At 42.0% G+C, this 14,109-nt stretch overlaps 1 protein-coding gene across 5 annotated transcripts in view; it reads left to right on the top strand.

The window, feature by feature from the left end:
- GRIP1 (glutamate receptor interacting protein 1) overlaps positions 1-14,109 on the top strand; it is a 761,849-nt gene that overhangs the window by 576,103 nt on the left and 171,637 nt on the right. For all 5 annotated transcript variants that reach the window (XM_047787148.1, XM_047787146.1, XM_047787145.1 and 2 more), the window contains exons 3-4: positions 7,979-8,114; positions 10,323-10,468. In XM_047787148.1, the coding sequence (XP_047643104.1) occupies positions 7,979-8,114; positions 10,323-10,468 (282 nt within the window). The remainder of the gene's footprint in view (positions 1-7,978; positions 8,115-10,322; positions 10,469-14,109) is intronic.

Raw genomic sequence — 14,109 nt, 5'->3', positions numbered from 1 at the left:
ACCTTATATATAAAAATTATAAAATATATTAAAAATTATATAAAAATTAACTTAAAATGAATCACAGACCTAAATGTGAATCATAATATTATAGAACTTTTAGAAAAAGCTGTAAAAGAAACGTAGGAGATAATTTCCAGAATTTAAGACTCAGCAAAGAGTTCTTAGACTTGACAACAGCATGATCCGTAAAGAGAGAAATGGATCAGTTGGACTTCATCAAAATTAAAAACATTCACTCTGCAGAAGATCTGGTTAGGAGGATGAAAAGAAACTCTACAGACTGGGAGAAAATATTTGCAAACCAGACCTTCAATAGGGGACTGGTATCTAGAATATATTAGGAACTCAAAACTCAGTAGTGAAAAAGCAAACAATCTAAGTAGAAAATAGACAAAAGAAGAGTTCTCATGGTGCTGTGGAGACAAATCTAAGAACCATGAGGTTGCGGGTTTGATCCCTTGCCTCACTCAGTGGGTTAGGGATCTAACGTTGCCACGAGTTGTGGTGTAAGTCACAGACGTGGCTCAGCTCTGATCTGGCATTGCTGTGGCTGTGGCTTAAGTCAGCAGTTGTTGCTCCAATTAGGCCCCTAGCTCTGGGAACTTCCATGTGCCATGGGGGGTGGCCTTAAAAAGCAAAAAAAAAAAAAAAAAAAAAAAAAAAGGCAAAAAAAACCCAATAGGCAAAAGACATGAAAAGACATTTCACCAAAAAGGATATGCAGATGGCAAATAAGCACACACACAGAAAAAAAAAAAAAAAAATTCAACATTTATCTTTAGGGAAATAGGTCAAATTACCCAAAAATTAAAACCGTAATTAAATATCACTGAAACACTTATCAGTATGGCTAAAATAAAATACAGTGACAACATCAAATGCTGGCAAGGATACAGAGAAACTGGATCATTCACACAATGATGGCAGGAATATTGCTATCTTGGAAAACAATTTATTACAAAACTAAATATGCCACTACTGTACGACCTAGCACATGTACTGCTGGGCATTTGTCCCTAATAAACGAATACTTATGTTCACACAAAAACTTGCACGTGAATGTTTATAGCAGCTTTAGGCATGATAGCCCCAAACTGAAAACAACCAAAATATCCTTCAGCAGGTAAATGATGATGCAAACTGCTATATGTCCATACCATGCAATACTATGCAACAAGAAGAAGGAGCAAACTATGGATACACACAACCTGAATAAATCACCAGAAAATTTATCCTAAGTGTAAAAAGTCAACCAGAGAAGTTTCACACTGTGCAATGGCATTTGTTTAATTTTTAAAATAACAAAGTTGTACAGAATAGGGTAGGGGATGCCAAGGCTTGAAGAAAGGGTAGGGTAGGTGGATAGTGGGTGGTATATAATGGATAATTGAGGGATCTTTGTAGTGATGAAAATGTTGTTACCTTGACTACATCAATGTCACCTTGTGCTATTGTATTACAGTTCTACAGGATGTTACCATAGGGGAAAGCATGGTGAAAGGTACCAGGGATCTCTCTGTATTATTTCTTATAACTGCATAGGAATCTTACAGTTAAGATTCAGTGAAGTTATCTCCCAATTAAAAGTTTAATTAGAAAAAAATGGCCTATCGGTGGGGAATGCTGTTCTGATGGATTTGGTCTGGGGCGGGCCCACACATTGGTATTTTACAAGCTCTCCAGGTGATTCTAACATGCAGCCAGAATTGAGAAAGTGCAAATTGAAAAGATGGATGCACTCCCCAGAATGCATATAATTACCTACATTTCTTGTTTCGCTGCCTTAATGAACACACCCGCCCTGCTCCATTTGCTAATCTGAGGCTTCTTCAAGACTTAGCTCAGGAATAACTCTTCCAAAAACTATCCAGAGTCTGACTTGCCCAGTCTGATGACAGATCCTCTCAGGTTTCACCATGGTGGCTCTTTATTGACTCTTGTCATAGCTTCATTACTCTTTGCTGTAGTCATTGATTTTTGTCTGTCTCCCCGATCAGCAACTGTTGTTAAAATTGCTCTCTTTGTAATTCCCTGTTCCTTTAGCCCCCTTTTTAGGGACCTTCCAAAAATTATAGGCAACACCCTTTCTTCTGGTCTAAGCCTGACTATACTTTTTCAATAAGCAATAAAGCAGGGTGTCACAAACCAAAATAAGATGATCGTGCGGTACCTTTATTCCAGGCAAAACACTGCAATCTTAATATTGCACAGCACTAGGATAGTCTAATACGGGTTCTGAATGCCCTATGCCTTGGATATGTCTTTTCATTCTTTTTTTGGAGCGAGGAGACAGACATAGAAGCTGTGCCAGCCTCCCCACTCGAGGCACCTCTTTCCAGGGTGTCTGGTTGTTTTTTTAATCTCTCTCAGGAGAGATACAATTGGTGGTGTGATGTCTGGTCATAACTCCATCACCTTGTTCAGATAGGTTTCCTAGGCAGGCTTTTTCTAGTCTTTTGTAGCAACATTAAACAACCAGTTGGTAGACTTTAGCAATATAATTCTTCACAGAATCTTTGCAAGGATGCATGTTCCGTTTTTGCAATAATATAAAATATATCTATGCCTCCCAAATCCTGTTGACATTTTGATATTGTGAATGTTATAGATTAATTTAGGGAAAATTGTCATATTTCTGATGTTGAGTTATGCTGTCTGCTAGACTATCAGTTCCTAATAGCAGAGATTTTCTTTGTTTTGTTTAGCTCTGTATCCCCAAAGCCTAGAATAGTGCCTGCCCTGCACATAGTCAGTGCTCAGTTTTTATTGAATGAACGAATGGCATGTCTTTTCACTTTTTCTGACCTTATGTCTTGCATAAATGTTTTAAAGTTGTCTTCATAGAGATCTTGTATATTTTTAATTTTTTTCTTCGGGGTTTTAGTTTTTGGCTATCGTAAATGCTTTCTTTTTTTTCTTCTATGATAACGTCTACCTAGCTGCTTGTTTATAAAAGGCTATGGTTACCTGCATATCAATTTTCTAACCATCTATGTTACTAAAGTTTATTTTTTGCAAGAATTTTTTCGTAGTTCTCGTGTTTTTACCAGTCATCATTGTTACTTGTCTTAAAACTCTGGAGTTCAGTAATTAAGAGGATTGAATTACACAACCAAAGAAAAACAGCAAACCCCTAAATCCCATTCCATCAGTGGTTCTGTTGAGTGAGTACTGATACAGATGTAAACCTGCAATTTTCTTTCCAAGATAATTAAATATGGTGATTAAGGAAAAACGTCAAATCCAGAACCTGCTCATTCCTTGCCAGTTGAGCCATCATCTGTTCCCTGTGCTGCTGGCTACCAAACACAATCTTTACTCAGAATCCTTTTAATTTGGGGAGGGTGTTTGCAATTTAAATCACAAAGAAATTGTCGGTATATATTGACTTGCCCAAGCTCCAGGGTTTCACTTGGCGCTTTGTTCAGTAAGCCTGGGTATACACGTGAACTCATGCAAATGAATGCATCTGTCTTCATTTCTCCTAGCCATTGCGTCATTATGCAAACATTAAATACCCAAAAAGACAGAAAATGATGGATTAGTCTCATGGAGCAAGCACAGGGTAGCAGGAAGCAAACACCTGAAGTACCTTCCGCCCTTTCCAAACTGCTGCTCTCCTCCTCCTCCCTTTGGAAATGCCCATAAATGACTTAGTCCTTCAGAGACTAGAGATACTTATTATTGGCAGCTAACATTCTTGTGATTCAGCATATTTTCTTGCGACAATATTCCATCTTCCCTCCCGAGTTTTGCCTAATTTAGATTCCTCCTTTGGTCTGTTCTGCTCCACTAATCCTGATCGATATATACAGGCAGATTAGACAGAAGACAAAATTGTGAAATAGATGTTGCTTTTGGAAGAGCAGGTCTTCATTCATTGTACATTGTTATCAGCACCGTCTCTTTTCTGGCCTCCTTTCCCCCAAACCCCCACCCCCACCCTGTGGCAGGGTGGTCTGGGGCTCATTTGCCTCTGTGACTAGGCTGGAAGCATCTCTGACTTTATCTTTGAGTTTCGTTGTCTGGCTCATCATAAGTGCTCAGTAAATGCTTGAATCCATGACTGCACAAATTACTTCATTAACTGGTGCCTTAATATTTTCTTTCTTTCATGTTTTTAAAACTAGCTCTTGGGGAAGTTTTTGAAATCTTTTTCAACAAGAGGGTAATCAACTATTACCAGTTTAAAAAGTAGTCCAGGAGTTCTCTCTCTCTTTTTTTTTTTTTTGTCTTTTTGCTATTTCTTGGGCCGCTCCTGCAGCATATGGAGGTTCCCAGGCTAGGGGTTGAATCGGAGCTGTAGCCACCAGCCTACACCAGAGCCACAGCAACTCAGGATCCGAGCCGAGTCTGCAGCCTACACCACAGCTCACGGCAATGCCAGATCTTTAATCCACTGAGCAAGGCCAGGGATCAAACCCGCAACCTCATGGTTCCTAGTCGGATTCGTTAACCACTGAGCCACAATGGGAACTCCAATCCAGGAGCTCTCTTGTGGCTCACCAGGTTAAGGATCTGGCGTTGTCACCACAGTGGCTTGGGTCACTGCTGTGACGCGGTTTTGATCTCTGGCCAAGGAACTTCTGCATGCCATGTGTGCAGCCAAAAAAGAAAAAAAAAAAAAAGAAGAAGAAGAAGAACGTAAAAAGTAGCCCAGATAGATTTATATTTTAAAACAGACATCAAATTAAACTAATCAAATTTAGCTTTTCTAGATTTAGAGGATGTATCCAGAAGCTTGGGAAGAACCTGGGTTCCTTCTGGAGAAAACTGCATTGTCCACATCCCATAAGGCTGCATCTGGGTCCTGGTATCCCATCTTATTCATGAAGCTCGCTCCTGAGAACCTGAGTAGGAGTGCAGTTCTTACTAACTGAAACTTACCTCTCACTTGCCTATTATTACTATTTCATAGTTGCTTCTTTGTGCATTTCTGATTGACCTGTAAGATGGACCCTTAAGAACCTATGCTCCCCAATGCTTCAAGTTAACGCTTTAATCAAGATACATGCTCAATCTACATATCTAGATTGAGATATATCTCAGTCAATTTCTACAGATCTAGAAAATGCAAACTGTTCTTTTGTTGGTCAGAATTGTTGAATGCATTATGTCTGTGTCATGCAAATAGTCACTATCTATTAGGTAATTTTCATTACTTTAGTTCTTATCCTTATTTTTAAAGTAATTTTATACCCAGCCTTCTGCCTAGGAGTTGTTTGTTGAGACGACCTCTTCAACTCTCAGTGGGCCTAGGTGTGTCTTTCTGGGATGTAGAGAGGGTTGTTTTTTTTCCGTATTAAGGGGGTGTGCAATAAAATGCACACTCATGCCCCCTTAACTGGACTTTTGTTACAAATGCTCCTGGTAAATGATGTAACAGGCTCTGCTTTTATGGACTGGACAAGAATTTGCTTCTTGAACTTGCATCATAATTTGGTCTCTCATACACAATGGAGTAAATGAAGCTGACATCATTCACACTCAGACTCCTCCTTGGCTTCTATTTTACAAAGCAGTTACAACTCATATCGGTAGCACCGTGAAGTTGCCGTGAGAAAGGAAGGATGCAGGGCAGCTAAGGTCACAGGATCTGGCAATCTTGAGAGTCCTGCCTGGACTGACAGTAATACATCACTAAGGAAACCAGTGGCCTGTCCCTCTTGCCTTCTTTCCCCAAGTACTCTGTTCTCAGTAGATCAGATGAGAGATTATTTCTTTCTCTAACATGACTTGACTTTTTTGTTGGCTAATGGGATAGTAGACCAATAGCAACAATTTAAAAACCTTTATGATAAGCATTCATAAACTTTTTGATATGATAATTAACTCTGCCAGGTATAATTAAGGAAAGGGCAGAGGTGTGCAAATAATCTTTTTGGGTTTTTTTGACTTTGAAAAAGAAAGTCTGTTCTTGCATTTTACCATGTGTCTCCTATATCCTAGAAGTTCAGAACCCCTGAAATTCATAACCTGATTCAGGAGGAATTGGAAAACTCTAGTTTCCCCATCCCTACTTGGAAAGGGTATGTGTTCCTGGAAGGGGGAGACCTACCAGGGCTTCAGAGTCTAACAGATAGGAATTGAGTCCAACACTCAGATATAGCTCTGGTCTAACACTCGGATGTGAATTGTTGGAAGAGACTCAGATATTGACAGTGCAAAAGACTTTACTGGGAAGGGACATCTGGGCAGAGAGCAGCAGGGTAAGGGAACCCAAGAGAACTGCTCTGCCTTGTGGCTTGCAGTCTACGGGTTTATGGGAATGGAGTTAGTTTTGGGGTTGTCTCCTGCCAATCATCTTGCTTGGCTCTTATTTGGTCTGACTCAGGGTCCTTCCTGGTGGTGCCTGCACCTCTCAGCCAAGATGGATTCCAGCACAAAGGATTCTGGGAGGTTGGTTGGCTTCTCCCCCCATTGGCCCCTCCCATTAATCCTTCCCAAATTCTGCCGGTTAGTCTTCAGGGCAGCACCATGTTCCTTATCGGAGCCTCCTGTTGTGAGACAACTCATCCAAGCGGCTCTTTGGACCTGGCCAAGGTGGGCAATTTCGGTCATTGGTTACCTAACATATGCAGAGGGAGGAATAACAGAATAGAGAATTTTAAATCAGTGCTTATCATAGTTAGCCTCTGGATAGATAGATATTGACACATTTTCATTTATTTCTAAGAAGAAGGATATTCTTAAAGTTTTCTTTCTATGGTGCCTAAAATCAGAAGACTTGGGTCTCCTCTTGGTGCATAGATATTATCTCCACAAAATTGGTCAGATTTTAAAATTTCAGGGAGTTCTTGTTGTGGCTCAGCATAAATGAATCCAACTAGTATCCATGAGGATGCAGTTTTGATCCCTGGCCTTGCCATGGGGATCCTGCATTGCCATGGGCTGTGGTGTAGGTCAGAGACACAGCTTGGATTCCACGTTGCTATGACAGTGGCATAGACTGGCAGTTGTACCTCCAATTTGACCCCTAGCCTGGGAACTTCCATATACTGCAAATGCGACCCTCAAAAAAAAAATAAATAAAATCAAAAATAGAGAATGAGGAATTAACAGCAGTTTTCTGGGGATTCTGAGGACCAACCCTGCTTTACCAAATTGTTACACAGCTTGTAAGAAATGACGTAACACGAAGTTGTAACATGAAGCTATTGTCCTTTGTTTTCTGAAAGACAAAAACCAACCAACCAACCAAACAAGAAACAGTAGAGAATACAGTAGAGGGAGTTCCCACTGTGGCTCAGTGGATTAAGAATCAGACTCATATCCATGAGGATGCAGGTTCAATCCCTGGCCTTACTCAGTGGGTTGAGGATCCAGTGTTGCTGCAAGCTGTGGTGTAGGTCACAGATGTGGCTGGGATCTGGTGTTGCTGTGGCCATGGTGTAGGCTGGCAGCTATGGCCCTGATATGACTCCTAGCCTGGAAACTTCCATATGCCACAGGTGTGGCCAAAAAAAAAATAGAACTAGTAATATTTTTCTTGAACCTATAAGAAGTGCTTCTCTTATGTCAGTTGACTTCCTCAGCTAAAATTATGGGGAACTTGGAGTCTGCTGCTGCACTGTGTGTTTCTATATTATTACTTAAAATTCCATTCTAGCCCCTTAGGACTCAGTCGTTCCCTTTGGAGTTGCAAGGAGAGAAACCAGGGGAAGTCACTTCAGAATGGCACAAAACAAAGGACGAATATTATCCTTGTACATAAGCCATGTCAGACTATTGTGAACCCAGAGCAAACTGCCCCACTGGTACTCATTTTAATAACCTATAATGGAATATCTGCCTCCTCTTTATCTGCATGCTCATCTTTATGAGGGACTGTGCAAATTGCAATGGAAAGGAGGCCACAGATCTTTTCCCATCAAAGTGCAAAGAGTTTATGGGGAAGAGTCACTTCCCCACCCATGCAAATGACCCCTTGGGTTTCTCTTCTCATTTAACAAAGCAAATGCCTTTCTTTTAACAGAGGAATTCAAGGGCTCCACCGTGGTTGAACTGATGAAGAAGGAAGGCACTACCCTCGGGCTGACGGTCTCGGGCGGAATCGATAAGGATGGCAAACCCAGAGTATCTAATCTGCGGCAAGGAGGAATTGCTGCTAGGTAATTGCATCTCGGGGAACAAGTAGAAAAAGGAACGCAGGGTGTAATTAATTGAAAAATTAAAGCTCAAAAAAAAAAAGTGAAAGCTCTCTGTGAAAAGATCGCTAATAAATAAATGACAGCTGCCATCTGCTGGGCAGAAGCACCAGGGCACATTTCAGAAGCGTGGCTTTTCTGGCCTGTGGCAAAGTCACCAGGGAGCTGTCCTTTCATCTCAAAAACAGCCAGGCCCTCATAAGATCTTAATTTTTAAAAAACCTTTATGGATCTGGTCCTCCTCTGTGCCACTGAGGGGCAGACAGCTGCAGTGGGGAGTGAGCCCATCTGATCATCTCATGGGGAATGCAGATGACTCATATTCTGTGGATGGGATGGGGGGGAAATTGCCACAGGGGGACATGACAACCCTAGAAAGTGTGGAAGGCCCAACCCCAAGTTTCTGGGAACAATTTTGTTTGTCCTGCATATTCTCAACTTTTCTTTTCATCAGTAAAGAGGTGGTTTCCAAAAGGCAGAAGGCTTAGCTAAAGAGGTCTCCTTTTGTCGTTCTAATGAACTGCAGTTGTACTGGTTTTTGTTAATGGCAGAATGTTCTGGGTGCTGGGCAGGGGTGGGTTTGCTTTGTGGAGAAATTCTAAGTCTACCTCGGGAAGAGAGGGTGGAGTGGTCGAGCTTGATTCAAAGTACGGTTCATGACGCTCAAATAAGGGACACCAATATTCCTGTCCACATAATCCCAAATTAAGTTTAAACATTCTTACCTTATTGTGTCCTCTGAAGTCTTGATTGCTTTCAATGATCAGCCCCATTTGCAAAATTTAAAAGCTCTATCCAACCAGTTGTTCCATGAGCTTCGGTATTGTTTGTAAAACAAGCTGATGTCAGCACTGTCACCGTGATCGCCTTTCTTGGGGTTTTTCAGAGACTTCATTCCACAGCAAAGCCTCCTTTATTTGTCACCAGTCATGGCCAGTTGTGATGGTGGGACTTCCGGTGTCTCCAGGGCTTCTTCATATGTAGCCCCCAAAGCAAGTGCAATTGGGAGTAGGGGAGAGGGTGAGAACGCCCTTTCCACATGTGTTGACGCTGTAATTAGAAGCTGTGCTGTGCCAGTTATATTATGTATTATCAATCACCAAATATTTATTATTTAAGCCACTGCCATTTCACAGGTAGTAAACCAAAATAATTAAAGTTAAGATCCCTGTCCTCGGGGAGCTTATATTCTATTGGAGGAAATAAGCGATAAAACACATGAAAAGTTTGGGCACAATCATCACATTGCATCATAGTAAAAAGCAACAATATGAGAATCATGTCGCAGAGCATAAGGCAATTAAATTGCCAAGAACGTGTCAGTCAGTAAACTTAGGTAAGAGTGAGAGCATGTACTTCTTCCCAAAGTGGATTATGGAAGCTGCAAAAGAGGATAATTGCGCTGGGTTTAAGTAAAATAATGAACTTGGTGTTTTTATTTGGGGAAAACATATTATTGAAGGTCCTTATCCATGACAGATTTTTTAAAGTCCTACCAGAAGTCTCACCGCCTGCTCTTAATGTAGAAGTGGAGTGTGACTAAAAGCCCCAAAGTGGCCAAGGTTCTATCGTGGTGGTGAACAGAGGAGGACGTTACCAAAACCCACGACTTTCATTATCATGTCTTCTTCACCGATCCTTTTTTTTTTTTTTTTAATCAGTCCTGCTGTGAGCAATAAATAACAAAATAAACTGACCTGCTTGTTGGCCACACTCCCAGTGAAGATGTCCAAAGCGGTGAAATGTCCAAAAAGGCAGGCAGCAAAAAAGAGCGGGAATGAGAGCAAAGAGAAGTCTCAGTGTGCCCAAGATCTGCATAACCTGCCCCCAGAGCACCAACTCTTCATGGGCGGAGCAACAAAAAAATTTTTCTTTATTTTGTCATATGGTGCTTTTTAAAATAAAAGAGGTACAGGGGTGGGAAAAAATCAGAGACAGCAGCAGATCCGGCACAAGACTCTGAGGTGAACAGTCGGCATGAGTAAAAGCGGTCCCGTCCCCCCTCAGCTGCACTCCTGCTGTCAGGAACCAGCCATCTCCCCGGAGACAGGGACGCCTGCTGCGTGGTCCCCCTGGGCTTGTATGCTCATCCATGAGGGCAAAGCAGGAAATATGGTTAGACCGGCCTGCGGAGAGGAGGGGTCTACTGAGGTGCTGTTCTCTGATTTGCAGAAGTGACCAGCTGGATGTGGGTGACTATATCAAAGCCGTGAATGGCATCAACCTGGCCAAATTCCGCCACGACGAGATCATCAGCTTGCTGAAGAACGTCGGGGAAAGAGTGGTCCTGGAAGTCGAGTATGAGCTGCCGCCAGTCTGTAAGTCATCACAATCTAGAGTCAGAATAGCTGCACCGTATTTTTGCCTAAAATAGTCACTTCTCCTTTTTTTTCTCTTTTTGCATCAGTCTTATTATAGGAATGGCAGAGCATAGTTTCATGATATTTAAAATTTTGGGGGGGCGTTCCCTTGTGGCACAGTGGGTTAGGGATCTGGCATTGTCATGGCAGCAGCTCAGGTCACAGCTGTGGCACAGTTTCCATCCCTGACCCAACAATGTCCCTGTGCCAAGCATGCTGCCAAAAAAATTGTTTGAATTGATATTCTTATAGCTTCCTCAGGAAGACTGTAAAAGAACATAGATGACAATGAAATTATCTGGGACTCAAGTTTCATTAAGGCTATCCGTGAGCAGCATGGGTTTGTACTCAAGCTATTTTAATAAGCAGTGTATTTTTAAAATCTGTGCATTAAGTGCTGTACAGGCTTTGTACTTAAAGACTAGATTTAGAAAAAGCATGTTTTATATTGATTCTTGGTATAGTTATGTTATTTCTGAATCATAAAAATATAATCAGGATACATTCGGTTTTTTGTTCATTTTGTTTTTGTTTTTTTTTTCTTTTTTCTTGCTTAGGAAATTGAGATTCTGCTTTGTTGTGGTGGTTTTTTAGGGCCACACCTGCGACATATGGAAATTCCCAGGCTAGGGGTCAAAATTGGAGCTACAGCTGCTGGCCTGCTCTGCAGCCACAACCACAGCAACACCATATCCAAGCTGCATCTGCGACCTATGCCACAGCCATAGCAATGCCAGACCTGAGCCACATCTGCAGTCTACACTGCAGCTCGAGGCAACGCCAGATCTTTAAACCCACTGATGGAGGCCAGGGATCAAACCCTCATCCTCAGGGATGCTAGTTGGATTCTTTACCTGCTAAGCCACAATGGGAATTCTTAGATTCTGCTTTTTATAATCTTTATTTCATATTGGATTATCGTCAATTTACAATATTGTGTTAGTTTTAGGTGTACAGCAAAGTGATTCAATTCAATTATACATACACCCTTTTTTTTTTTTCAGATTGTTTTCCCATTTAGAATATTGACTAGGGTTCCCTGGGCTATACAGTAGGTCATTGTTGATTTTATATAAAGTAGTGTGTATCTGTTAATCCCTAACTCCTAATTTCTCCTCCCCCAACCTTTCCCCTAAGTTTATTTTAAACAGAATTCTTTGTTATCACAGCCAGCACATTCTGAGAGCTTACTAAATGCCCAGCGTTATAAAGAACCCCTTGTGTGGATACACTTAAATCCTTACCACCAGGCAAATCAGCATAACAGAGCTGAACTTTGTTGTCAAATAGCCAGTCAAATCCCGTCCCCAATTTTTACTAGCTACATGCCTTTGAGAAAGTAACTTAAGCTTCTTGTGTTTCAGTTTGCATCTCAAAAAATGGAGATGATATTAGTAATCTGTGACATTACTCATAGATTTCTTATGAGGATTAAGTGAGTTTTGGGAAAGCATTTAGGTCAGTGCCTGACACTATAAAATTTTTTGACAAATAGTAAATATGCAAAACAACCAAAACTCTAAGATAAGCATTATTATCATTTTTGTTGTCATTTTATAGAGACTTAAAATATCTTTTCCAAATTAGTAGGCCCCAATCAGCTCTTTGTTCTTCTGTACTAAGAACTCAGCTTGATTATTAATAACCAGTAATAATTCATTTGTTTAGCAGTGACTTCTTGAGCATGACTATGTTCTAGCCCTTGCAAGGTACATTGGTGGAATTATATTCTGACAGGGGAAGACAGATAATAACATAAAACCACAAGACATAGGTTAATAACAGTTGACCCTCGAACAACAAGGGCATGAGAAGCACCAACCCGCGGTGAAGTTGAAAATCCATGTGTAACTTACAGTTGGCCTTCTGTATATGTGGTTCTTCCCAACTCAAAGTTGTTCCATATCCGCAGGTTTACCCAACAGGTATAGTGAAATACTGTAGTATTTATTGAAAAAAGTCCACGTATGCATGGACCTAGGCAGTTCAAACCCATGTTGTTCAAGGGTCAACTATATGAAGTATGACTGTTATGGGTCATGAGTTCTGCAGGGAAAAGAAAATAAAGCAAGGAGAGGGGTTGAAGTGTTGGACTGGGGGTGAGGTTGCAATTGAAATACAGTGGTTAGGGAGTTCCCGTCGTGGCGCAGTGGTTAACGAATCCAACTAGGAGCCATGAGGTTGCGGGTTCGGTCCCTGCCCTTGCTCAGTGGGTTAACGATCCAGCGTTGCCCTGAGCTGTGGTGTAGGTTGCAGGCGAGGCCTGGATCCAGTGTTGCTGTGGCTCTGACGTAGGCCGGCAGCTACAGCTCCGATTCGACCCCTAGCCTGGGAACCTCCATATGCCGCAGGAGCAGCCCGATAAATAGCAAAAAGACAAAAAAAAACAAAAACAAAAACAAAAAAAAAGAAATACAGTGGTTAGGACAGCTTCATTGAGAAGGAGCTCCTTCCCTCCATCGCTGGAAGGAGGTGAAGAAGGTAGCAGTGTGCGTTTCTGGGGGAAGAGAATTCCGGAACGAAGGAAAAGCTAGTACTAAGGTCAAAAGGCTGAGCTATATCAGGTGTTGTTCTAGAAGCATCCAGAGGGCAGTGTGGCTGGAGCAGCGTGGGTGTGAAGGGAGTAGGGGAGGTGATCAGGTGAGTCAAGGACAGTGTAAAACACAGTATCCTTGTAGGTCATTGGAGGGACCTTACGTTTTGCTCCGAAGGCTGCAGAAGGGCATTGTATGGTTTGGAGCACGAGACTGACATGATGTGGTTTATGTGTTCAAAGGCCCCTCTGGCTGCTTTGTTGAGAATAGGCTCTAGGAGCAAGGGTAGCAGCTTGGGAAACCAGTTAGGGCACTGTTGCCGTGATCTCAGTAAAAGACGGTGGTGGAGATGGTGAAAAGCACTCATATTCCTCATCTGCTTTGAAGACAGAGCCAATGGGATTTCCTGATGGATGTAAGGTGGGCTGTGCAGAAAGAGAGGAGTCAAGAGGCACCAGAGGTTTTGAGCCTGAGCCGTTGGATGGATGGTGTTGCCATTAATGGGGGTGTATAAGAATGTGGGCAGAGGAGTTCCCGTCATGGCACAGTGGTTAACAAATCCGACTAGGAACCATGAGGTTGCGGGTACGATCCCTGGCCTTGCTCAGTGGGTTAACGATCCTGCGTTGCCATGAGCTGTGGTGTAGGTTGCAGACGCGGCTTGGATCCTGCGTTGCTGTGACTCTGGCGTAGGCCAGTGGCTACAGCTCTGATTAGACCCCTAGCCTGGGAACCTCCATATGCTGCAGGAGTGGCCCTAGAAAAAGGCAAAAAGACAGAAAAAAAGACAAAGAAAAAAAGACAAAAAAAAAAGAAAGAATGTGGGCAGAGCCACTTTGTGAGGGGAAGATCAGAACTTCATTGTGTGAAGTGCTGTGTTGAGGTTACCTATTTGACATGCCAGGAGAAGATGTCAATGAGCCGGCTGGCGGTACATTTTGGAGCTGGGGAGAAAGACATGACCTGGAAGTGTAAATTTAAGAGTCAGGAGACTGTAGACAGTGTTTTAAGATTTGGGACCAGATGATAACACTCAGTGAGTGTATATACCAATCACAAGTTCTT

The sequence above is a fragment of the Phacochoerus africanus genome, chromosome 7, assembly GCF_016906955.1.
Source record: "Phacochoerus africanus isolate WHEZ1 chromosome 7, ROS_Pafr_v1, whole genome shotgun sequence".
Taxonomy (NCBI): domain Eukaryota; kingdom Metazoa; phylum Chordata; class Mammalia; order Artiodactyla; family Suidae; genus Phacochoerus; species Phacochoerus africanus.
The sequence above is the reverse complement of the archived record's forward strand: the minus strand, read 5'-3'. Positions and strand labels throughout refer to the sequence as shown.